Here is a 27,789-nt window from a genome sequence, read left to right on the forward strand (position 1 = left end):
CAAGGAGAGCTCTGAAAAATGTCCTAAACTGAAAGAGAAACAACTCTAGCCTTGCTCTTGTTTGCATCCCCCTTTTTCATCCTTGCTTATATTCCAGGCCAGTCATGAAGCCTTGAGGGAGGAAATGCTCTTACGCCTACCTACAGGTAGCCGGACTGTGCAGCTGTGTCCTTCACAGCATCTTGTCATGGTGGATACCCCAAGAATCTCTCTGCAGGTGTGGGAGCTGGGGAGACTCTGCTGTTCCATATTTTGGCTATCAGGGAATAGAACTGTATTAAAATAAGCATTTTTTCCCCCATGATAAAGAGTTTCTAAAGTCACTGAAAGTACAGTATTCTCCAGCCCCATATCTTGGTAGGCAGGGAACAGAATTGTATTAAAGCAAAATTTTTTTCTCCCATAATAAAGAGTATTTACAGTCACTGAAAGTACAGTATTCAAAGACTAGGTTTATATATCCAAGATTGGTAGCTCATCACAGACTATAAATTATTTACACTGTTGAAAGTTCCCATTTTTACAACTTCTTGTTATTTTATCCTGCTTGTTTGCACAGTAAGTATGGATTCAATGGAATTTAATCTTCTTCCAGAACACTAATACAATTCATCACTTCCATTCAGACTCCATTTATTCAGAACTTGTGATCATTCCACCAGAGTTTGGGTGACACTTATTTTTGTATCATTTATTAAAAGAGGATTTACTAGGCAAATTAAGAACAGAAATGAGAGGACAAGGGGGAAGATTTAGTATATTTAAGAGGAAACCCTTTTCAAGATCCTTAATAGCACTTATTTGCATTTAAACAATTAATAGAATAATTACAATCAAGCCATCTCATTAATTAAAGAAAACCCAGCAGGATTTTTATTTGGCAACAGTTTGTTAGCAGAGATTCTCTAAGTATTGACTCAAAGGAAAATTGGTAAGAGATATGCCTCCTCTCAAATGCTAATTATCCCCTTTCAATCATCTTAAATGTTTCTCAAACATTGAAGTAATCATTCAAATAAGCTCGGTTCACTCATACAGCTAGCTGTATAAATTGATACGCAAATACATGTCAGTCTGTCCCACAGGTAAGCTCCAGGCTCCTGCGATCTGGGGATGCAGCCCTTAGCCTAGCAGAAGCATGACAAACTGGACCAGAAGGAGGGTCTACCACTGATCCAAGGGGCTTGAGATGCATTTCCACAGCCCTATCTTCACTAGTTCCTTGCTCTGAATTTACATATTCTGTTTTGATCCTTTTCATACTTCTACTAAAAGGTAGACCTATCCCAGTATATAAGGTCTAATTGCTTCTTACTCCTTGATAATGGCTCCTAATCCCTAAGAAGCTACAAATTTTGGTGAAGCAAAGGCCCAGCACAGTGACTTCACTGGGTCAATGCCAAACACTGGGATCATCAATTTGGTCAGAGTGAGATGCTAAGGACAAAGTACAGAAAAGGTGGTTTCCACTATGTTTCATTGATTCATTTAGCAGAGCCAGGGGACAGAAGCATGGAGGGGCCCTGCCACTTACAGTATGTGCGCAATTTAACTTAATCTCTCTGTGCCTTATTTTTTTTTTCTATAAAACTGGAATGAAAAACCCATTCTTAATAGGGTTGTTTCCAGACTTTAAACGAATTAGTATTTTTACAGTGCTTAAAACAGTACCTGATAACATAGAAATCACTTTAACTCTGTTAAATAAAGTAAGTCCACTCATTAAATATTTGCTGAGTGCTTACTATGAGCCAAGTGCTCTTCTAAGTGCTGGGATACAGAAATGAACCGAGTAAACATATCCCCGCCCACCTGATGTTTCTAGTGGAGGCAAGCAGATAATATAATGAACAAGTACACTGGGATATAGAAAGATAGAACATTGGAAGATAAGTGCTATAGCGAGTGACAAAAGAGGATGAAGCCGCTGGGAAGAGCTGGAAAGTTTCCAGCTTTAAATAGGAACAGGGTAGGTCTTTTGGAGCAAATTCAACGTTATTAAGGGAGCCAAGCAGATATCTAATGAAAGAAGTTTCGAAGACAGATGGATCAGTTGGTACAAAAGCTCTGAAATGTAAATGAGGAACAAGGAGACTGGGGTGGCTGAAGCAGACTGGATAAAAGAAGAGGGACAGGAGGTGAGGATAGCTGGGAATCGCCGACTAGCCTGTTTTCCTAAATAGTTTTTAGGTAACTGTAGGAACTTTGGCTTTTACTCTGCAAAAAAAGGGGAGTACATTCCAGGACAAAGGCCTCAGGCAGAAGTCTGGACTCGTGCTCTGACCACAGCTGGTCTTATCCCTCAGCAGGTTTTGGTAGAGATGGAAGATCCCTCTAAAAGGAACTGGGCACCTGGAGATGATCTGAGGATCAGGGCATGGAAACTGGGACAAGACTCATAAGTATGTCTATTCTAGGCAAGGGAATAGGAATGAGAATCTAAGCTAAGAACAAGGCATTCCCTGGTGCATGCTAAAAGCAGAAGCTTGAAAATATAAATATATCATATCCTCATTAGATGATTTTCCATAATTATAAGAACCTTCAAGTGAGTACTATTCTGCTCACTGCCAAGTGCCAACCCACAGCTACTCAGCCCTGGTCCTCAATGTGGCCATGAACGGACAAGCTTCCAAGAATGTCTTTGAGGAGATGAGAAACAACGTGAGATTTGGTATTGTTTACTGGCAATAAAGGAAAGCAAACAGCAGATATGGGAAGAATCATGTTTGATTTTTATATACTTTCCAAAATACATTTAAATGAGAATTCAGAACACTTGAACTTTTTTTTTTTTTTTTTTGAGATGGAGTTTCATTCTTGTTGCCCAGGCTAGAGTGTAGGGGTGCGATCTTGGCTCACCGCAATCTCTGCCTCCCGGGTTCAAGCAATTCTCCTGCCTCAGCCTCCTGAGTAGCTGGGATTACTGGCACCTACCATCATGCCTGGCTAATTTTTTTTTTTGTATTCTTAGTAGAGATGGGGTTTTGCCATGTTGGGCAGGCTGGTCTCAAACTCCTGACCTCATGTGATCTGCCTGCCTCAGCGCCCCAAAGTGCTAGGATAACAGGTGTGAGCCACCGCGTCTGGCTGAAATGTTTTTATTTATAAGTTTGTAGGATATAAAACCCTGAAATGCTTGCTTATCTCGTTCAGCTGCTCAATTTCTTCTTGCTGGAAAATCTAGAGCATCAATTATGTTGCAACAGTTTTGGTAAAATTGCTATCTTTTCTCCACTTTTGATAAATGTCTGGCTTAAATGTCTTTGGAACAGTATGACAATAGAGAGAATAGGATCACTTTTCACTTTTTCTGGCATGTAAGCCAAAGCTGGGAGAAGAGACTTTGAATTTATCTTATTTTCTGACTTTAGCACTGCGTGTAAAGGATTGGCCATAAAGTAAGAATATTACTAAGGAAGTTAGGGGCATAATAGTTCTATCTTTCCCTGCCTCTCAATCAAATGTTGAGCATTCAAAATATTAAGAAAAGCATATGGCTTATAATTGATACTATTACTTAATTGAAATCTTTGGGTATTGAGGAGAGACAGTGTGCTGGCAGGAAGGTGGGCATTGGGATGACTATTGTCATGCAGAATGCACTGAACATTTATAGGCTAGGACCTAATTCATACAAGTTGAATATCATTATTTGCTTTGATCACATTTTGTTTGCTGGAAAGAGAATCTCCTTGAATAATGTTTTTGTTCATCTGAAATGTCAGTCTTATAAAAAGCTGCTAGTCACTATTGCGGTTAGAAATTTTCAACTTATAATTAAAAAAAGTTGTTGGCAGTTGAAAAAAACATAAAAATGAATTCCGGCTCTGGCTAGAGTCAAATCATGTTAAGATTTTATTTCATTTCTCTATAGTTCTGAATATTACTAAGTCAAGAGAAAGCGTGATCCCACATTTCAGGTGAATTTTTTTCATGGAGATTTTTCCAAGCAATTAATTCTTCTCTTTTGCCTTCCTGCCCTCATCTGCTGCAAACTCCAAACTTTGAGGTCTGCATGTGTGTGTGTGTCTGTGTGTGTGTGTGTGTGTGTGTGTGTGTCTGTGTGTGTGTGTGTGTGTGTGTGTGTGTGTGTGTGTCTGTCTGTCTGTCTATCTATCTATCTAGAGCTATCAGTTGATGACCTATCAAGGGACGTTCACACATGTGGGTAACCTAAAGTGTTTTTTTTAATTACCTTGTCCTTTGAAGTCATTGTGTCCTAATGATGCAGATGCTTGTGCCAGTGGTTGAACAGCTATATTGATATTTGCTGCTAGGTATTTGGCCAGGATAATTTATGTCAGAAGCTTAAGGGTAAAGACTGACTGCTTACAGTTCATATTAGCTTAGGTGAGTGGTTGTCAAGAGCAGGACATTCCCTTTGGTGCATTAGAAGGCAATTTTGATTGACCCAGTAATCTTTGGAAAGAGAACTTGCATTTGGGGAAGATGTTAATTTCCTGAAAACAATGATATTTTTGTAGATAAAAAAACTAAACTTTCCAAGGTGCTCCATTTCTTGGAGAATTCCATCCCTTTGTCCTTTGGGAAAACTGGCAGCAGCAGGTGATTGCAATCACCCTAAAGATTCTTTTTTTCTTTCTTCTTTTTTTTTTAAATCCTAGATTAGGTTTAAGAATGGTTCCCAGTGAGCCCTTTAAAAGAATTAATTTCAACAAGTGCTCAATGTAATGTTAATCTATAGCTCTTTCAAAACAAGAAGACTCCATCCCTAAGTTTGCTTTCATCAGCCAGGACCACCAGGACTCTGGATGAAGACTGCTGTAAGCTAATACTCTAACCAGTTAAATGCTAGCGTTGAAGACGATGCAGGTGCTAAGCCATGTCCTGGGAAGGTACCTGATGAAATGCCTCAAATCTAAATTCTAACAGAAGCACTGCTTTAAATGAAGGTTCCTAGTGGCTTAATACAAAAGTGAAGAGTGTTAATAGTGGGTCTGTTTTCAGAGTGTTTTGCTCATCATAATGGTGGCTCCTCTTTCCTTGTCCATTTTTTTTTCACTCTCTACCTCATGCGGTCCCTTTATTTTCCCTACATAACCATGATCTCCAAATCTAGACTCTCACATCTCCTGGACTAGAGATAAATATTTCCAATATCTTCTGATGGTCTCCAAATGAATCAAATGTAATATATTTAAAACCAGCCTATCTTTCCTCTGAAAGTGTTGAACACCATGTGTTCTTAGTCTTGGCTGATATCATCACTATCTGACCATGCCCCAGAGTCAGAAAGGGCAGACATTCTCACCTCCAGTCTCTTACCTCAAACATCACCTCTTAATGGCTTGGCCTCTGAAATGTTCTCTGAATTCGGTTTTTCTTCTCCGTCTTCTCTGCCTCTGTTTTACTCCTGATGCTCATTATGTAGCTTCTGGGCAATGCAGCAGCCTTCATTCCTTCCTGTCCTCTACTATTCCTTCTCTATTCCAGTTTTCCCTAAGATGTGGTCAGAATCATCTTTCTCAAAACCACATTTGATCAGGTCATTGTGCTACTTAAGGACCTCCTTTCAGTTTCCAATCACTTACAGCATAAAATTCAAATGACTCTACTCAGAAAACGAGGTTCTTCTCTGTCTGTTTCAATCTTCCTTTGAGCTTTTATTCATCTACCTGACCCCATAAAATCTAGCCAGACTGACCAAGACTTTTGTGATGCTAGAACCACCTCCGGTGTCTCCATCTCTGGAAGCTGTCTTCAGTTGCCATTGGAGATAAATACCTTCCTCTCTTGTAACCTTTTAGGCTCTCATTCTACCTACTTTAGGTCCTCTCACTTAAGCATGAATGAAGTCAGGAATGAGCTAGGGCACTGAACCTAGTGGGAACTCAAGAAATACTTGACTAACGTATTTTTTTTTTTCAGAGACAGAAACTCATTCTGTCACCCAGACTGGTGTGCACTGGCATGATCATAGCTCACTGCAGCCCTGAACTCCTAGGCTCAAGCAATCCTCCCGCTTCAGCCTCCTGAGTAGCCAGGACAATAGGCATGTATTAGATAAGGTCTTACTCTGCTGTTCAGGCTGGTCTCAAACTCTTGGCTTTAAGTGATTCCCCCTTCCTCAACATTCCAAGTTGCTGGGATTATAGGCATGAGCCACCGTTTTAAACACTGTTATGTTTAAACATAAACTGGACACAGTGCTTTAAAAGCAACAAACCTAACAAAAACAAGCAATGAGGAAAAGATTCCCTGTTTAATAAATGGTGTTGGGAAAACTGGCTAGCCATGTGCAGAAAGCAGAAACAGGACCCCTTCCTGACACCTTACACCAAAATTAACTCCAGATGGATTAAAGACTTAAACATCATACCTAACACCATAAAAACCCTAGAAGAAAATCTAGGCAAAACCATTGAGGACATAGGCGTAGGCAAGGACTTCATGACCAAAACGCCAAAAGCAATGGCAACGAAAGCCAAAATAGACAAATGGGACCTAATCAAACTCCACAGCTTCTGCACGGCAAAAGAAACAGTCAGTAGAGTGAATTGGCAACCAACAGAATCGGAAAAAATTTTTGCAGTCTACCCATCTGACAAGGGGCTGATATCCAGAATTTACAAAGAACTAAAACAGATCTACAAGAAAAAAACAAACAAGCCCATTCAAAAATGGGCGAAGGATATGAACAGACACTTTACAAAAGAAGACATACAGGAGGCCAACAAACATATGAAAAAATGCTCATCATCACTGGTCATTAGAGAAATGCAAATCAAAACCACATTGAGATACCACCTCACACCAGTTAGAATGGCAATCATTAAAATATCTGGAAACAACAAGATGCTGGAGAGGATGTGGAGAAATAGGAACACTTTTACACTGTTGGTAGGAATGTAAATTAATTCAACCATTGTGGAAGACAGTGTGGCGATTCCTCAAGGACCTAAAAATAGAAATCCCATTTGACCCAGCAATCCCATTACTAGGTATATATCCAAAGGATTATAAATCATTCTACTATAAGGACACATGCACACGAATGTTCATTGCAGCACTGTTAGCACTGTTTACAATAGCAAAGACCTGGAACCAACCCAAATGCCCATCGACGATAGACTGGATAGGGAAAATGTGGTACATACACACCATGGAATATTACGCAGCCATCAAAAACGATGAGCTTGTGTCCTTTGTAGGGACATGGATGAACCTGGAAACCATCATTCTCAGCAAACTGACACAAGAGCAGAAAATCAAACACCGCATGTTCTCACTCATAGGCGGGTGTTGAACAATGAGAACACATGGACACAGGGAGGGGAGCACTACACGCTGGGGTCCATTGCGGGGAAATGGAGGAGGGATGGGGAGGTGGGGAGGTGGGAAGAGGTAGCATGGGGAGAAATGACAGATACAGGTGAGGGGAAGGAAGGCAGCAAACCACACTGCCATGTGTGTACCTATGAAACAATCTTGCATGTTCTTCACATGTACCCCCAAACCGAAAATGCAATAATAATAATAATAAAAAAAGCAAAATATGTGTCAAAAGTGAAAAACTCATGATATAAGGTCTGAGGAGGGATTGATAACCATGTCTTAGTTTGCCTAGGCTCAGATGATCTAAAATGTTATAGGAAGCTCTTTGAAGGCATTAGTCTTTATTTTTCTGCCTCTAGAAATCATTAGTGAATGACTCAGTTATTACTAAATTACTTTTTAATTATAATATGTTAGTGTTGAATAACTGGCTAGGTCTTTGCAGTAATTCCTGTTATATGATTTATTCATTTTTAATGTTGGCTACAACTCATGTTATACTATTATTCTTTAATGTTAATGATTATACTGCTTTGATATTAGATTAGCATGTTTGCTTTAATAACATAAATGATTGATTAGCCAACAATCAGAAAGGTAAATGAATCTCAGAAAAAAATAAAGAAGAGTAAAAAAAAAAAGAGGCACAAAATGAGCAAATAATCACTTTATTTTAGACTTTGAAACTTGTGTTTCAGATTACTTAATTACACATGCCTTTATAGATCTTCCAAATGAGTGAAAAATTGTTTTTGGAATTTAATACTGCTAGAATTACAAGATTAATTGAAACCAGAGTATTTTAATGTCTCAATGGAAGCACTGAACCTATATCCTAATTTATTAAAAAGCTTGCTATTAGTACAAGAGAGAAAAATCTGAATCTACTCATTCATTTCATGCAGTTGATGGTTTTATTTTGCATCTCTTTTGATTCAGGCACTGAATACCTATTTTGTTCTCGGCACTGGGGCTAAAGTAATGAACAAAACAATAAGGATCCACTCTTAAGGAGCTTATGTTCTAGTGTATAATAAACCAATAATGAAAAACAGTAACAAGCCAGCAAACATCAAATAGTGATAAATCCTATAAAGACAATAAAACAGGAATACATGTGGAGAGTTGCTTCTGGCTTCCTTAGATTGAATGGTCAGGCTATTCACATAGGTATTGAGCATCTCCTATATGCTAAGCACTGTGATACATACTAGGAAATACACAGACTACTAACAAATAGTTTCCCTATTCTTATGTAGTTTTCAATCTAACAAAAATAAATGTATGGAAACCAACAACTGTAGAAGAGTGTGGTGAACACTGTTATAGACCATCCACTGCTATAGACCATTTCCTCTGAGCTGTGTTGAACCCCAGAACACAAAGGCAGGGAATGTAACAACTCCTGGAGAGTCAGGGAGAACTTTCGAGAGCAACCTAAGAATTAATGAATGGATAGGAATTACCAAGGTGAAGGGAAGTTGTAGAAGTGGGTTTTTCAAATAGAAGGAATATCATTTCTAAAGGCACAGAGATAGTGTGCATGGAAAATACGAATGGTTTAGTATTGCTGGAGTATAGCATGTGACTGTGTGTGTGTGCATGTGTGCATGTGCACATGAATTGGTGCATATGTGGGCACCTTTAAGGGAAATTGGTGCAGGAATTAGCCTAGAGATGTAGGAAAGATCAGGATGTGGGAGTCCTGTGTATAATAAGATGTGATAACTGAAATACACAGTATATCTGGTTTTCTTCCTGTTTCGTGGCATACAACTCCTAAAATTCTTAGAATCTTTAAAGTGGTAAGTGTCTTTCTGTATGAATTGACTGGTGGCTGGAAGCCCCTACCTCTAGATAGCTTCTGGAAGACCAAGATAGGGTTAGAGGGTTGGGAGTTTTAGTCCCACCACGCAACCTCCAAGGAAGGAAAAGGGGCTGAAGGTTAAGTTGATCGTCAGTGGCCAATGATTTAATCAATTATGTCTATGTAATGAAGCACCCTCCCTATAAATAAAAAAGGACAAGGTTTGGAGAGCTTCCGTATAGCTGAACATGTGGAGGTTCTTAGAGGATGGTGTGCCCAGGAAGGGCATAGAATCTTGGCATCCCTTCCTACGTAACCTTGCTGTACGCATCTCTTCATCTGTATCCTTTGTAATATCCTTCATAATAAGCTGGTAAATGACCTAAGTGTTTCCCTGAGTTCTGTGAGCCATTCCAGCAAATTAATTGAGCCCAAGAAGAAGGTCATGGGAACTCTAATCTATAACTGATTGGTTGGAAGCACAAGTAAAAAAAACAAACCTAAAGCTTGCAATTGACATCTGAAATTTGGGGCAGTCTTGTGGGACTGAGCCAAGAGATCTGTGGGATCTGACGCTATCTCCAGGTACATAGTATCAGAACTGAATTGAATTAGAGGACACTCAGCTGGTGTCTGCTGCAGAACTGATGGCTTGCTTTGTGTATAGGGAAAACTCCCCACACATCTGGTGTAGGAAGCGTTCTGTATTATGAGTAGACAGATAAAAGACTTGTTTTTTCCTCTCAGATAAGGTAAAGAATTAAATATTTTAATTCTGAAAACTATTTGGAGTTTTACTATGGGTTAAAAACAGGAAAAGATACAATGATCCCAATGTTACAAGTGTTACACGCTGAGAAAATGTCAAAATATGTAAAGAAAGTTTATAATTATTAAATCAGATTATCTTATATTTTTAATAAAAGATTGTTTGCTCTATAGTAATAGCTGCAGAATTTGTTTCTAACTTTAGCATCATATAACATTGTTTTTCTATCTAAACTACTGGATAGTTTCCTTTATTAAAATTTAGGCTAATTTTAAAAATTTGAACTTTTGATAAATAGGTTTGTAAAGCTTAAAGATATCTTTAATATAACTGGATAAAGGAAAGTAGAAAAGTTTGATTGGATGAAGAACACTCCAAACAATGACCTACTGCAAGTTTTATCCTATTATTCTTTTGATTTATGGGACCTGCAGATGACACCCCCAAACTTAGTTTGTGTTGCTGATGTCTTTCACATGAAAAGACTGTATTATCATGCAGAATATATCGCTCTTTTGAAAAGGCAGAATGGGTAAACTGTATCCAATTAAATATGGGCTTCCCCAGAAAATCAGACACCGCATGTTCTCACTCATAGATGGGAGTTGAACAATGAGAACACATGGACACAGGGAGGGCAGCACTACACACTGGGTTCTGTTGGGGGAAAATGGGGGAGGGACGGGGGGCTGGGAAGGTGGGGAGAGATAGCATGGGGAGAAATGCCAGATATAGGTGAACCGGAGGAAGGCAGCAAATCACATTGCCATGTGTGTACCTATGCAACAATCCTGCATGTTCTTCATATGTACCCCAAAACCTATAAATAAAATAAATAAATAAATAATAAATAAATAAATAAATATGGGCTTCCCTGCCACAATGCCATAAATACATTGCTGGAAAACCTAGTTTGGGGAAAGATTTCACACTGAAAAGAACAGGGCTTCTGATAAAAATAGAATTAGACTCAACCATTCTAAACCTATGAAACTTTGTAAACAGAGACCTAACAAAAACAATTTTAGTAAGACAGAAGTACTGTTAGAAAAATGTGTCAAATTCTAATAAGGAGATGCTGGAGTAATCCTGGCCTTCACTTACACATAGGTGAAGAGAGTTTGCTGGCCTGGGATGTTGGTAAGTGTTCAGGCTGCTGCATTATGGAGACAAGGTCACCCTGTCACATGTCACAGGTTGAGAGAGGTGCTGGCTTTGCATACAATGTGATGATGCTAATGATGGATTACTTTGTTCATCATCTATGTTTGTGTCTTCTGCACAGGACTGGGAAGATCTGCCTAACTAACTTCCAAGGAAGAGCAAGTATCCAAAATGAAGAAGGTGGACATGGCAGCACTGCCTTCCTTCAGTCTTGGTGCATGCAGGTAGGCCAATGTGTTGTATGCTGAGCTGCTATTATTTGAGAAAAATAATCTTGACATCATTACTGTATGTAAAATTTTATAAACTGTGGGTGAGGTAACTTGCATTAGGGAAACTTAAGGTAGCAGATTGACTGTATTTGCATAGTATCCCACATTCTCCACCTGATTTAACTAGAAAAATAATTTTAAAGAATCATCACAGACAGGGATGGGGACTCTATGAGTATCTTTGTGTACAGCTGTTATATAATGTATGCCAGGCCTCTAGCTCACAGCATACCTGGTAGGTCCTTCGTGAATATTTGATGAGTGAATAAATGAATTAATAAACAGTTCAAGGTAAAAAGACTGCAAATGACTCAAGTAAATGTTTGTCCTGGCAGTGGCGGGGGTTTGAAGGACACAGCTGGACCTCTAACCTAGAGCTCTCTATAACTCTTTCTTGGACTCTGCAAACTGACAAGTTTCCCAACCTCAGCACACAGCCCACTTGCCTCAGCCAGTGGTGTGCGCATCCCCGCCTGGCTACAGTGCCCCTGGGCATCCAATTCTTCTCTGCTGTGGGTTATAGGTCAAGACCAGAAAGTGACTCAGAAAGGAGCCTAAGGGAGAGATGCAGATGGGTTAACTGCCTGAGGCAGAGAAAGCTTCAGATTCACAGAGGTGTAATTAACTCACAAATTCTCCAGTCATTACTATCATTAAGTCAAAGAGGCAGGAATGCCCCCCCCAACCCTTCTTCACTTCTGCATAACACTCCTCTGACATAATATGTTGGTATTTCTCTTTCTTTTAAGGTTGCATTTGGTGTTATTTGTACTTAATTTCACCTGATTTAAAAAATAATGTCAGGAGAATAAGGGGTAAGGAGTGAGAACCAGAGTGAGTCCTCCCTCTTGCCCTGCAGTCCTAGGGGTGGTCCTCTTTTACTTTCTACCCTTCTGGTCTCCCCCATAAGCTGTTTTGCTGTGGAGCTTCCATGTCTTTGTTAAGACTCTTGGGCAGTGTTCTTTCATGAGAAGGGCTTTCCAGGTTTTCCCATAATGCTGAGACCTTGCAGCACTGAATCTCCCTCAATCCGTCTTTAGTGAGCCAAGGCTGGAGGGCCTGTAACACTTGCACAGTCTCTTTTCTGTTCTCCATTTTCCATTAATGTTCTGTGTATTCATTGTGATTTATAGCCCTGGAGGGAGCCAGGTCTGCAGCGTTTTCATTGAATCCAGCCTGTAATGTTGTTTGTCAAGCTGCCATTTACAGCTTGGAAAATTTTTCTCTAATCTACTTTGCAGAGGCACGATGTGTCTTCTCACTTTAAATGTAACCCCTGGTGTGTATGCCTGCATTGGGAATAGTGGGACCTACACTATTGCTTCCAGCCTTTGGCTTTGTGCCGTACCAAAACAATATTCTATATATGGGCATGATCAGTAGCAACCTATATTGAAAATAGTTTTTGATCATCTCATTTCTGGTCTCCAAGAGAAAAAAATGACTTAGAGATAGATCCATTTTCTTATGTGGCTATGTCTTAAAGTGGGAACTTAAAAAATTAAGAATTAACCTATTTCTCTCTCATCTTCTAATTCAGTAATTTCACCATGATTTCAAGATTATTTTCTTCTTCTGGAGTCAGTCAGAGGTTGTAGAAGATACCATACTGTGGACCATGAAATTCTTCCAGGGCAGGGCAATGCCTTATTCATTTTTGGGACTCCGGTCCCCAGCACACAGGCTAAAATATAGGAAGCATTTAATACATATTTTGAGTTAAAATTACATGAGTTAAGGGACTGGACTTGGAAAAATTAGAGGAGGAAGTAAGCAGAACCTAGGGAAATATATGAAACTCTATAGAAATCCACAGGATCAGAGACCAAGTGGGAAATCCAGAGTTGGGATAAGTAGGCCAGAGCAAGATGGCGGGTCTCAATCAGAGAGACAATGAGCCAATGGGAACCATGAACAAAGGGAACCATGTCTGGCAGGAGGCAGGTAACCTGCAGCTGTGTAGTAGCTGAAGGGGTGGAATGCTTCTAACCTGTTGAGGAGAGCCCTCCCAGACATTTCTGGGAGGCACAGACCAATTATACAGGACTTACAGTTTTGGTTTAACCTCTAAGTTCTCTATATGGTTCTAGTCCAGGCCCTTTTCCTATTCATGCTGTCTCTGGTTTAGGGCTCTATTGTGTTTTACTTGAATAACTTCACCTGCTTCCTACAACCCCCCATCCTATTACTCTCTACTCTAGTCCATTCTAAAGTCAGGTCCTGCACCTTGTTTGAATTTTGGTGCCATTTCCATGATTCCATGAACATGTCAATATTAGCGTTATACAGTTAATGGGCCATCTCCTTTCATTTACTGATGATTTGCCATCAAGTAGTACTGTATTAAGTGCTGCCACTGAATCAGCTTTGGATTCTATTCTTAAGAAATTTACAGTTCAATTGGTGCCTCATTTTTCTCCACTTCCCCCCATCCCTGGCTCGTCCCCCTTCAGTTGCTCATCTTCTGGCCCTTCCTTGTCACACCAGGTATGCTCCTGCCCAAAGCTTCTGTCCCTGAAGCTCCGCCTGCCTGGCGTGTTCTTTTCCTTAATCTTTACATGTCTCGTCAACTCATTTCATTCAAGTCTCTGCCACCCTTTTCAGTGGACTTCTCTAAACATACTATCTAAATACTCCTTTATTACCTATTCCTTTTTCTTGCTTTCCCTTTACTTGTAATATCTAATATATTGATTTTCCTGTTTGTTTACTAGGTCTTCCCCACAAAAACATGAGCTCCATAAGAACAGAGATTTGGGCTATTTTGTTCATTGTTATATCTTCAGCTCCTAAAAAAGAATGCCTCATCCATATTGGGTCCTTCATAAAACTTGTTGAATAAATGAGCAATGGGGAATATACAATGTCAAGCAGACAGGACCGAGGAAAGAAAGTTTATTCCAGGAAGGAGGAGGTATTTGGTCCAGGTTTCAAATGGTGGAAATGATCAAAGCATGGAAAGATAGTAAGGGGAAGGGTGTTCTTCTTTCTACTAATAAACATTTTGGCTTCTTTTATCTTCCAGAAACCCTGTAAAGTTTATCATACTATCTTGTTTCTCTTTCTCTCTCAGTTGAATATACTTTGCTGGAACTCAAAGGGCATAAGAGCTAAACATCAGTGTGGACCTGGTTAAGCATGGCTCATTGATAGCTCTAACGATGTCTGCTGGGTCTTGAAACAAAATCGTACTAAGTTCTGTGGTATAGCCTGGACCACTTGGTTAGATATCAATGTTAGCATAAAAATATGGAAAGTTCTTTCCTTTCTTAATTGTAGATAGAGACATGGTTTTTTTCAGGCATAATCATTATCTTTAACTTGAAAAATTCTGTCCTCTAATATCTGAAATACTTTTTACAGGGCAACTTACTATGTTATTATCCCTCTGTTAAGATTCAGTGTAGGTGTTTAACTACTCTCGCTTTTTCTTTTCAGTCATGGGCAGATTGATGAGGGTCGTTAGTCTCTATGAATCATTTTAGAGTTTATTTGCATTTTCCTTGATGAAAGAAAAGCAAAGGAAAATAATTGCAGTTTTCAGTGTTCATTGGGATATTCTGAGAGCTTTCTTCAGTAAATTATAGGATGTGATAAATCTAAAGAAGCATCACTCATTCCTCATATCTGATGGCTTCATATCTCATACTCTTGTCACTGCCTTTACAAACATAAGATTTAATATCCTCAAGTGGATTCTCATCCTTACACTCTGTCATCCTCACTTACAATGTTTAATACTAGAAGTTTTAAATGGAAAGACTACTGTCAACTCATTCTATATCAAATCCATACAATTTCATGTGCAAACCTTTCTACTTTGCAAGGACTGGCAAATGTGCTTGTGGATGATTTTTCCCTCCCCTGTTAATACTGGTAGATAGGAAGGGGGCAGCAACATCTCTAATTCTGTAATACCATGTTATATATACAGTGAATAGTTATATAGCAATTAAAAATGCATGTACCAACATTAAAAAAAAGAAAACAATTGTGTAACAAGTTAATTATGTAGTTGTTATTACCTTTTTAAGGGGATGCTTCACTTTACAAAAGAATTCCCTATGGATTTTCTTTAAATAGTAAGCTCCAGTAGTGCACTTATGATATAATTAGACCTGCCTAAATTGAGTTTGTACACATTTCAGGAGCAGAGTCATTGTGCAAGGAAACAATAAACCCATGTTTACTTTGCTACCCAAAGCATAAGGAGCAAATATGCATATGTACAAGCTGTCAAACATCTGGATGTTTGGGAAAGCCTGGATATTTGGCCACATGTCTGAGTACTCATCCAGATGCTGAGCACGATCCATTTGTACTTTGGAGTCTTTCTAACACAGCAGGAGGGTACAGGAGCAAATATACCAAGACAGGCTCTTATCTTGCTAAAATTGATAGTGGCATTCCTTTTATTGCTTTAGAAATGATGACCTGCAATAAGAATTTTGCAAATAATATGCATCATTTTCATTAAATGCAGAAGTTTTCTGTTCTCAATATGAGGGACAATTTTCATCTAAAAACTTAAATTCTTTAAAATTAATCTGGAAGGCAAGAAGTTATTCAACAGAGAGGAAATGTACTCCAAATAGTATTGTTCTCAAAAAGGTGGGAAATACAATACTAAAACATACAACCTCTGGCTAATAAAATCAAAACAAACCAAACAAACTTTCCTTAATAGTCTCACCTGGAAACAGGAGAACTCATTTCAACAGCGTGATGCTCACCTGAACAAAATGACCTGGGACTAGAAGATGAAATTTTACACTTGAATATTTATCCCATGAATCAGGCTCTTAATTATTTACAAAATGGAATTTAGAATTCTCAGTACAAAGAACTTTTAGTGGTATGAATTGATATGCTCATTTGTGATAACTTGGTAAGTGGAACTTTTTATGAAAGCATAACATCCTAAGTAAAAGTATCGTAAGCCTCCCTTGGCATATACGGAACAAAAAAAACCCTTAGGCATGAGTGCTTCGTTGGGTTCTGGCATATGCATTTAGGTAGACTTGCCACCCCTGAAAGAAGCAAGAGCATGAGAGGCAGTGGGATGCTCTGAATTCACCCTAGGCTTTTTCTCAGGCAGGCCTAGGCTGGAATCTTGGCTGTTTTACATTTGGTGTGTTATTCTGTACAACTTCTTTAGCTATTTGTGAAAATGGGAGGGGATATTTAACATTGCCAGTTTTAGTTATTTTTTAATAAGAAATCAATAAGGCTAATAAATGAAGGGTATTTAAAAAATGCTGGCTCCCATTCGTTTTTGATGGAGTCACCAAATACAGGAAGTTAACACCAGCTTTTCACTGTCCTAGGAATGTGGACACATAGTCTCATACATGTTCTTGAGTTCATAAATTTTATTGCCAGGGTGATGGCACAGCAAGCAAGTCCATTGTATCTGGAGTTATCCCTGCCCAATGTGTCACTCAGCAGATGCAGACATGAGAGAAGAGATATAAAGCCACAAACACTGTCGTCAGACATATTTACCAAAAGCCTGCAACAATCAAAATCAGTTTCATCAGTCATCAGAAATAAGTGGCTACTGTCAACATATGCTGCACGTGGAATGTATACCACTGAGTCACCTTCAGTGAACATGTTTATGTAGCAAGCTTTCGTAATTAACAGTGTTTGTGGTGAGAAAAACTCTTATACAGATACTTGTTTTCTATTATAAAATATAGTATTTTCTCAAATATTTTTCAACATTTGAAAATATAGCATTTTCAAATATTCCACAGTTCACCTGTACTTGTGTCCCTATGAAGTCTCCATTATACGTGGAAGATCCTGTGATGATCGTATTTGCCAACTTTCCAAGAGTTTTCTCTCTGTTGGGCACAGTCCTAAGCACTTGAATTTATCTAATTTCCACATCAGCCTTATGAAGTAGGGTATACTATTAACCACTTTTTCCTGTAGCTTTAAATTTCATTTATTATTTTTTTCATTTTTAAGTTTCAGGGTACATAAGCATGATGTGAGGGTTTGTTACATAGGTAAACATGTGCCATAGTGGTTTGCTGCACCTACCAACCCATCACTTAGGTATTAAGCCTAGTATGCATTCGCTATTTTTCCTAATGCTCATTTAATTTTTAAAAAATGTTTTCTCAATTTTTTTATTGTGGTAAAATATACATAACATAACATTTATAGCTTAACCATTTTAAAGTCTAGCTTAGTGGCATTAAATGCATTCATAATGTTATAGAACCATTACCACCCCCTATCTCCATAACTCTTTTCTTTCTGTAATATTGAAACTCTCTATCTATTAAACAATAACTCACTATTCCTTGCTCCCTACAGTCCTTGGCAACAACCATTCCACTTTGTCTCTATAATTTTTTGACTATTCTAGGTATCTCATATAAGTGGAATCATACATTATTTTTCTTTTTGTGGCTGGCTTATTTTACTTGCCACAATGTCCCCAACATTAATCCATGTTGAAGCGTATGTCAGAATTTCCTTCCTTTTTAAGGCTGCATAATGTTTTTATATGTATATGCCATATTTTGCTTATCCACTCACTTGTCAGTGTATACTTGAGTTGCTTCCACATTTCGGTTATCGTGAATAATGCTGCTAAGAACACGGGTGCAATGGGTGCACACATCTCTTTGAAACCTTGCTGTCAGTGTTTTTTTTTTTTCTTTGCATACAACCAGAAGTGGAATTGCTGGATCGTATGATGATTTTTTGATGAAAAAAAGCTGTATAGTTTTCCATAGTGGCTACAGCATTTCACAGTCCCACTGATTGTGAACAAGGGTTCCATTTTCCCACATCCTCACCAACATTTGTTATTTTCTGTTTCTGTGACAGTAGCCCTCCTAACAGGTGTGAGGTGGTACTCAGTGTAGTTCTGATTTGCACTTCCCTAATGATTAACAATGTTGAGCATTTTTTCATGTGCTTATCGGCCATTTGTACCTCTTTTTTTTTTTTTTGATAAATGTTTATTCAAGTCCTTTGCTCATTTTTGAATCAGGTTGCTTTTTGTTGTTGAGTTTCAGAAATTCTCTACATATTTTGGATATTAACCCCCTTATCAGGTATGTTATTTGCAGATATTTTCTCTCATTTCATGTGCTGCCTTTTTTCTCTGTTGATACTGTCTTCTGATGTAAAGCAATTTTAAATTTTTATGAGGGTCAATTTCTCTATTTTTTTCTGTTATTGCCTATACCTTTGGTGTTATGTCCAAGAAATTAATGACGAATCCAATGTCATGAAGCTTTTGCCTTAAGTTTTCTTCTAGTAATTTCATAGTTTTAGGTCTTTAATGCATTTCAAGTTAATTTTTGTGTATTGTCTTAGGTAAGAGTCCAGCTTCATTCTTTCTCATGTGGATATCTAATATTTCCATCACCATTTGTTGAAAAGACTGCCCTTTCCCCACTGAATGATCAAAAATCATTTGACTATATATGTGTGGGTTTATTTCTGGCTTTCTATTCTATTCCTTGGGTCTATATATTGGTCTTTATGCCTATAACACAGTTTTGATTACTGCAGCTTTAGTTTTAAAATAAACAATTATGAATCCCACAGTTTTGTTCTTTTTCAAAATTGTTTTGGCAATTCGGTGGTCCTTTGAAATTCTACATGAATTTTAGGATGGGTTTTTCTGTTTCTGCAAAAAACATCGTTGGGATTTTGAGAGGAACTGCATTGAATCTGTAGATCACTTTGCACATGTTAACAATATTAAGTCCTCAAAACTATGGACATGGAATGTGTTTCCACTTATTTATGTTTTATTACTTTATTTCAGCAATGTTATTGTAGTTTTCATTGTACTAGTTCTTCATCTCCTTGGTTAAGCTAATTCCTAAGTATTTTTTTGATATTATAAACAACTTGTTTTCATAGTTTCCTTTCCAAATTCTTCATTGTTGGTAAAATGCAACTCACTTTTATGTATTGACTTTGCATCTTGCTGCTTTGCTGAATTTATTTATTATTTCTTACAGTTTCCTTTTTTAAGTTTTAAGGGTTTCTACATATAAGATCACATCGTCTGTGAACAGGGATAATTTTACTTCTTCAATTTGGATGTCTTTTGTTTCTATTATTTAATAATTGCCTAATTGCTGTAGCTAGCAATTAGTACAGTCTTCTAGTACCTTGTTGAATAGGGGTGGCAAAAGCAGACATCCTTGGCTTCTTCCTGATTTTAGAGAAAAAACTTTTAGTCTTTCACCTTTGAGTATGATGTTGGCTGTGGGTTTTTCATATGTGGTTTTTTATCATGTTGAGGTAGTCTCCTTCTATTCTTAGTTTGTGGAGTATTTTTTTTTAATCATAAAAGGATATTGGATTTTTTTCAAATGCTTTTTCTGGCATCGACTGAAATAATTATGTGATTATGTGGCTTTTCCCCTTCATTCTGTTAATGTGGCCTATAACATTGATCGATTTTTGTGTGTTGAACCATTCTTTCACTGAACAACTAAATCCCCTTTGGCCAAGGTACAAAATCCTTTTAATATGCTGCTGAATATACTAGCACTTTGTTGATGATTTTTACACTAATGTTAAGAAGAAATAATGGTCTATAGTTTTCTTTTTCTTTTGTCTTTGGCATCAAAGTAATGCCTCATAGAATTAGGAAGTGTTCCTTCCTTTTTATTTTTTTGAAACAGTTTCAGAAGGATTGGTACTAGTTCTTTAAATGTTTGTTAGAATTCACTAGTGAAGCCATCAGATCCTGGGCTTTTTTGTTGTTGTTGAAAGATTTTTGATTACTGATTCAACCTCCTTACTAGTTACAGCTCTATTCTGTTTCATTTCTTTGTGATTTAGTCTTGGTAGGTTTTGTGTTTCCACAAATTTGTCCATTTCATCTAGATATCCAATGTGTTGGCATACAATTATTCATGGTACTCTTCTACGATCCACTTTATTTCTGTAGAATCAGTAGCAATGTTCCCATTTTCACTTCTAATTTTATTAATTCGAGTATTCTTTCTCCTTAGTTCATTTATTTAAAGGTTTGTCTGTTTTGTCAACCTTTTCTAACAGTAAACTTTTGGTTTATTGATTTTCTTTATTTTTTTTTCATCTCTATTTCATTTATCTATGTTTAGTGTTTCCTTTGTTCTGGCCAGCTTGGGTCTAATGTATTCTTTTCTTTTATAATTCCTTGTAAGATGAAGTTACTGATTTATTTATTTTTTTTAATGTAAGCATTTATAGTTAAAAATTTTAATTTTAGCACAGCTTTCACTGTGTCCCATAGGTTTTGGTAGGTTGTGTTTTGTTTTCATTAATTTCTAAGACTTCTTCTTTGACCCATTGGTTGTTTAAAAGCATGCTATTTAGGCCTGCCATGGTGGCTGGTGTCTGAATCCCAGCACTTTGGGAGGCCGAGGAGGGTGGATCACTTGAGGTCAGGGGATCAAGACCAGCCTGGTTAATATGGTGAAACCCTGTCTCTACTAAAAATACAAAAATTAGCTGGTAGTGGTGGTGTGCGCCTGTAGTCCCAGCCATTCAGGAGGCTGAGAGGCAGGAGGATCACTTGAACCTAGAAAGTAGAGGTTGCAGTGAGCCAAGAGCCCACCACTGTACTCCAGCTTGGGTGACAAAGCAAGACTCTGTCTCAGGAAAAAAAAAGTATGCTGTTAAAGTTTTGAATATTTCAGTTTTATTTCTGTTATTAGTATTTAACTTTATCCCATTGTGGTTAGAAAAAATACTTTGTGTGGTGTACATCTTTCAAAATCATTGAGACTTAATTTGTAGCTAACATAATGGCCTGTCCTGGAAAACGTCCCTGTGTGCTTGAGGAGAATGTTTATGCTATTGTTATTGGGTAGAGTGTTCTGTTTATGTCTGTTAGACCTAGTTGGTTTATTGTGTTTTCTATTTTCTTACTTATCTTCTGTCTGGTTGTTCTATCCATTGAGAGTAGGGTACTGAATTCTCCAACTATTATTGTAGAACTATCTAGTTCTCCCTTTAATTCTGTCAATTTTTGCTTCTGTATTTTATGACTTGTTATTAAGTGCATAGATGTTTATAATTATTATATCTTCTTGTTGTATTAAACCTTTTATTAACATATAATGTCCTTCTTTGTCTCTTATAACTTGTTTGATTTAAAGTCTATTTTGTATGATATTAGTATAGCCACCCCTGCTCTCTTTTGTTTACTATTTGCATAAAATATCTTTTCCACCCTTTTACTGTCAATGTATTTGTGTCTCTGAATCTAAATTAAGTCTCTTGAACCCAGCATACACATAGTTGAATCACGTATCTTTATCCATTCTGCCAATCTCTATCTTTTGATTAGAAACTTTTATCTACTTACATTTAAAGTAATTACTGATAAGGATATGCTTTCATCATTTTACTCTTCATTTTATATATACTTTATGGCTTTTTTTGTCTCTCATTTCCTGCATTGCTACCTTCCTTTGTGTTTAGCTGATTTTTTTGTAGTGAAATGTTTGAATTCCTTTCTCGCTTCTTCTTGTGTATATTCTATAGCTATTTTCTTTGTGGTTGCCATGGGAATTAAATTAACATCCTGAAGTTATAACACTCTAATTTGAATGTATACCAGTTTAACTTTAATGGCATACAAAAACTCTGTTCCTTTACATCTCTATCCCTACTCCTTTCAGTTATTAATGACATACAATCACATATTTATACATTTTATTCCAAAATAGGAAAAAAGAAAAATGAAGGGTGTGGGGAGGACACTTTTAATCCCCTGGAAGTCACTACTGCTGGTGGGGGAAGGACTTACAGCAATAGGGGAAGGTGCAACAACAATGGCTGCCACATTTTTTTGTCTGTGCCTCTGTGATCGGAAGCAGCAATTAGTCACCAGAGGTCAGATTTCTGACATTTGGAGGACAGGGTTCTTTTTGCCCATCCTGGCTCTTACAAGCTATGCTCAGGTTCCTCCTGGAACATGTGCACAGCTGCCTGCAATGGGGCTGGGTATAGGGCATGGGTGGCTATCACTGTGCTAAGAGCTGAAGTGGACCAAAATTAACTGCAATTTACCATCTAAGCCTTCCTCTGAAGGTTGCAAACATACAATAGATTCCAGAGTTCCAATCCACTGAATTACATTAAATTCTGCCAGTGCAATTGTTGTTTAGGTGGGGAGACAGACTCCCGGTGCTTCCTACTCTTTCTTCTAGAATCCTCCTATTCACTTTTAACAGATGAGAAAACTAAGGCATAGTGGAGTGATTTTCCAAATCACATAGCTAAAACAGGACAGGTGTGAAATTTGAATTCATGGAGCCCAACTGTAGTCTGTATCACATTCTTAAGTCCATGCTCCGCTGCTTCTATGGAGAGAAGGAACCTGGTGTATAGCCTGAAACTTCAGTTGCCACAACTGAAAAGAATAAATGAGCAAATTAACACAGGTATTCATTTGGCTTGTAACGAAGGCACGTTAATGAAGTTACAAGTTTATAAGAGCGTTGGCAGTGCCATTCTGGATGGAAGTGAGGGGAGATATCCCTTTTGGATGTGAGATGGACAGATAATGTCTTTATGCGGGCCCCAGGAGGCAAGTGAGACATGTCTAAAGGGATGGCCTGCACCTAATATGCTGGCACCCTCAAGGGAACAATTAGGTGGAAAAGGAGTGTCAAAGAGAGCTCTGACTATGAGCCAGGTTTGCCTGTAGTGTGCTCCCTGCCACAAGTGTGGGTGCCTTTTACTTGCATAGAAATAGAATTCTAGGAAATCTCTGAACGTATTTTAAAATGTTAAAAAAAAAACCCAAAAGGGACAGAAGTTATGAAAAAATGCACAATTGTGATACAGGATTTATATATAGTTCTAAATTTATACCTCTGGTATCGTCTTTACATATCAACAATGTACACAAAAAGTGTACAAATGTGGATTTATTGTGCGTTTTTGCAAACATTTTATTTTTTGCTTTATTTATTTTTGAGATGGGAGTCTTGCCCTGTTGCCCAGGCTGGAGTGCAGTGATGCAATCCTGGTTCACTGTAACCTCTGCCTCCTGGGTTCAAGCTACTCTCTTACCTCAGCCTCGCAAGTAGCTGGGATTACAGGTGTGTGCCACCGCGCTTGGCCAATTTTTGTATTTTTTAATAGAGACGAGCTTTCACTGTGTTGGCCAGGCCAGTATCAAACTCCTGACCTCAAGTGATCTGCCTGTCTCAGCCTCCCAAAGTGCTGGGATTACAGGCGTGAGCCACTGTGCCTGGCCTTGCAAACATTTTAAAAGCCATTCCTATGACTGTTTGAATGACAATCCTTTTTCTTCTTTTGAATGGTAATTCCTTTGATATGTCTCATCTTGGGAACTTTATTGCTAAACAGAATTGTGTTCTATGAGTTCTGTGACTTTAAAATAATAGTAATGTCTCAAAAACACATGTTAAAAAGTAATAAGAGATTCCTTAAATCATAAGATTTATCATCTTAATGAGTGACTTTTCCCAATCTTCTACAACTGATTGAACTTTTATCATATACTATGTTCATTCATTATGAAAAATAATTAAAATATTAATGCTTTCCTAATTTATTAATTGCTAGCTAAAGAAAAAGTAAAGCAAAGACTGTATTTGAATTTTTTGTTCGAGTAAAATATGGATTTTGGATAAAACACTGGTGAAGAATATCATCAGTAAATCTTAGCTCTGCAATGCAGTCTGCATATTTCTAGGTGGGTTTTAAGAATATACCTTGACAATGTATCACTATACCACAAAGACAGTAGGGTTAACAAACCCTCTCCCTATGGAAAGATTTGTTGCAATAGGTTTCTGCATATGTCTATCTGTAGCACTAACTACACTGCTCAAAACAAAGGCCTCATCTGCATAGAGGAACTCATTCTACTTTGCTAAATCTGAAAGCATTCAAGACCGACATCTACATTTTTATTTTCTACTAAATGAACTCTACTTACTAAACTCTGATCCATTGTTCACTATTCAGCAGGTTTTAAAAGTCAAGAAACACTAGAAGAAAACGTAGGCAAAACCATCCAGGACATAGGCATAGGCAAGGACTTCATGACTAAAACACCAAAAGCAATGGCAATAAAAGCCAAGACAGACAAATGGGATCTAATTGAAATTCAGAGCTTCTGTACAGCAAAAGAAACCAACATTAGAGTGAATCGGCAACCAACAGAATTAGAAAAAATTTTTGCAATCTACCCATCTGACAAATGGCTGATAACCAGAATCTATAAAGAACTACAACAGATATACAAGAAAGAAAACAAATAACCCTAAAAAGTGGGCAAAAGTTATAAACAGACACTTTACAAAAGAAGACATATATGAGGCCAACAAACATATGAAAAAATGCTCATCATCACTGGTCATTAGAGAAAGGCAAATCAAAACCACATCGAGATATCATCTCACGCCAGTTAGAAGGGCAATCTTAAAAAATCTGGAGACAACAGATGCTGGAGAGGATGCGGAGAAATAGGAACACTCTTACACAGTTAGTGGGAGTGTATATTAGTTCAACCACTATGGAAGACAGTGTGGTGATTTCTTAAGGATCTAGAAATAGAAATTCTATTTGACCCGGCAATCCTATTACTGGGCATATACCTAAAGAACTATAAATTGTTCTGCTATCAAGACACATGCACACGTATGTTCATTGCAGCCCTGTGTACAATCGCAAAGACCTGGAACCAACCCAAATGCCATCAATTATAGACTAGACAAAGAAAACGTGGTACATATACATCATGGAATACTATGCAGCCATTAAAAACCATGAGTTTGTGTCCTTTGTAGGGTCTTGGATGAATCTGGAAACCATCATTCTCAGCAAACTGACACAAGAGCAGAAAGCCAAACACTGCATGTTCTCACTCACAGGTAGGTGTTCAACAATGAGAACACATGGACTCAGGGAGAGGAGCATCAGACACTGGGGACAGTTGTGGGGAGTAGGGGAGAGACAGAGGGGGTTGGGGAGGGAGGGGAGGTTGGAGAGGGATAACATGGGGAGAAATGCCAGATATAGTATGCACCTAAAGTTAAATAAATAAATAAAAATAAAAAATAAAAAAATAAAAGTCAAGAAATGAACCAGTTTTAGATACTGTAATTACATGGGTTTCTTTGGACTATTTAGAAATTCATTAGCAATGATAGAATTTATATTTCAGAGATTTGGAGGATGTAAATCTAATATTTTGGATTCTTGACCTGGATCTGAAACAAACCTTTACATGAGATTCCTAATGACTGAGTTATTCCTAATATGTATCATTGATCATGCAGCAGATCCAGTTTTTTGTTTCCAAGTTTAAAGATCAGATTTATATTTTCAGTCTAAAATTCCTGGTTGTAGTTCTATATGTGGACCAGCCGTACCTTAGCCCTTGGGCTCAGATCATTTTTTGTTATCAAAAGGGTAGACAAGGTTAAATGCCTGCTTTCTACCTCAAGGGAAAGCTTGGAAATGGAACAGACCCCTGATGTGCTCTTTGGTCTATCTGTTCTCTACCTTGGGTTTTGAAATGGTAACCTTAACATGAGCAATATGCTGCTGGAGCACAGTTTGTATGCAAATGAATTGAGAGAGCTTTATTACAGATTCAAAATGAGTTCTCCCTGATACTGCACGGAAAGACTTGATGCCTTAGCAACCTTAAGTACAAACTAGCCATCTGAAACCAAAGGTAGGAAAACATCTGCCCCCTTCTCTCAGGTTATATGAGTTGAAATCTTTCAGTTTCCACCTTCATGGTAGTAACATTTTTCTCATATTCAATATTTATTGCTGTAACACAACCAATCTCTGCTTATTAGGGCACATAAACCATCTTACTGTTTTCCTCCCCGTTTCTGTATACCCCTAAGGCTTTACAGAAACAGTGAGTTGTTCCAGTTTTTAGTTCATTCAAACAGCTCTAAGACTGTCAAATCTGATAATTTTGGACAAAGTGAGTGGGTCAAAATAGTTAAAAATGAACCAAACTTTCAATCAGATGCGATTTGAGTATAAAGTGCTATAGGTTAGTTACAATAGAAAGTATGAGAGCTTAGAAGGCTCAGAATAATTTGGATAAAAATATCTTGGGGTCTTTTTCCATTTTAAAGTGAATTGAGCAATTCTGTGTGGCTGAGGATTGACAGCATAATGCAAACAGAGCAAACTGCAGAATTTATCACCAGGTAACTGCATTAGTAGCAAAACTCATAATGCAGTCTGTTGGCTGAAAAGAGCATGAAGGAGCCTTCTATTTTCTTATGAGGTGCCATATGTTCATAGTTCTTGGCCAATTATATTTAGTTACTGCCAAATTACAATTATTGGAAAATGCGCTCTACCCTATAGTCTTTCACAATATAAGGAGAGGCCTCACAGATACTGACTATCCTTACAATTTGTTTATTAGCATAAACATACTTAAAAGTGCTTTCTAATATTGCCCTCTATTTATGATATATCTACAACACAAGATATTGCTGTATAATAGCAATCCTGAACATTTCTATATATTTCTAAGGACTGACTACATGTTAAATTGGTGGGAGATTGTTTCAGTAATCTTTGAAACTTTTATATTTCGCAGTAACTCTTTTTGAGATGGATTTTATTGTAGGATAAGATGCATAATATAAATGTTATAGGCAGTTCTTATATAACATTCAGGTACATTCTTGTTCATTTTTCACTTACCAGAATCAAGAGGCAACTTGAGGCCAATTTTGTGTGCTCAGGGATGGTAGAAAACACTGACAAAATCAAGCAACCGAAGACAAGGAGAAAACTGTAAAACAACAAAAGAGAGAAATTTGATAAGAACCTTGCCTTATTATCACAGACTTAATTTCTTGCTTCTAATGAATAAAGCACTAGGCCCATTAAATTGGCAGACATGAAGTCATAAAAACTCTGGAAGAGACAAGCTGTTTTGGATATCGAAATACAATATGATATACAGTGCAAATGGGGCTCCCCTGCAACTTTAATTGATTAAAAAAAAGGTCATCTTTGTGGCACGCTGCATTTAAATGTTAATATCTAAGAATTTGTGAATTTCCCATACAACTTCCTTCCCAAGCAACGATCCTGAGAAAGTCCCAGAAAGTATGTTCTGGCTCTCCTGTGTGGGGAACACACGCTGCAGTTACCCTTCTTTCAAAGGAGCAGAGTCTGTCTCCTGTTTGGCAACTTTACTAAACTGTCAAGTATCCTAAGTGGTGGTTACTTAGCCACTGGCTCATTTTCAGGGTCTGATATTGTTCCTGGATTCTCATTTGCTATTCCTTTATATTATTAATAATACAATCACATATTCATAATGAGAATAAAAAAGGAAGTAAATGATTTCCTCTGCTACCATGCACTTTCCATTTCCTTCTAGTCAAACTGCAGGAGAAATGACTTCTCAGCTCTGTCTATTCGTATAGAAGGATAGGGAACAGCAGTCAGGATCAGGCATTGTCTTC

General features: G+C 37.7%; 1 protein-coding gene and 1 long non-coding RNA gene across 5 annotated transcripts in view; one reads left to right on the forward strand and one right to left on the reverse strand.

Annotated features, from left to right (window-relative positions):
- The window catches only part of LOC141584324 (uncharacterized), a 93,947-nt gene extending 68,674 nt beyond the window's left edge, over positions 1-25,273 (forward strand). The window contains exons 3-4 of the long non-coding RNA XR_012517313.1: positions 11,161-11,263; positions 25,120-25,273. This is a non-coding gene — a long non-coding RNA (uncharacterized LOC141584324). The remainder of the gene's footprint in view (positions 1-11,160; positions 11,264-25,119) is intronic.
- The window catches only part of KCNQ5 (potassium voltage-gated channel subfamily Q member 5), a 581,045-nt gene that overhangs the window by 181,264 nt on the left and 371,992 nt on the right, over positions 1-27,789 (reverse strand). For all 4 annotated transcript variants that reach the window (XM_074398052.1, XM_074398053.1, XM_039467797.2 and 1 more), the window contains exon 2: positions 27,017-27,107. In XM_074398052.1, coding sequence (XP_074254153.1) covers positions 27,017-27,107 — 91 coding nt within the window. The remainder of the gene's footprint in view (positions 1-27,016; positions 27,108-27,789) is intronic.

Source organism: Saimiri boliviensis, chromosome 4, assembly GCF_048565385.1.
Source record: "Saimiri boliviensis isolate mSaiBol1 chromosome 4, mSaiBol1.pri, whole genome shotgun sequence".
Lineage (NCBI taxonomy): Eukaryota > Metazoa > Chordata > Mammalia > Primates > Cebidae > Saimiri > Saimiri boliviensis.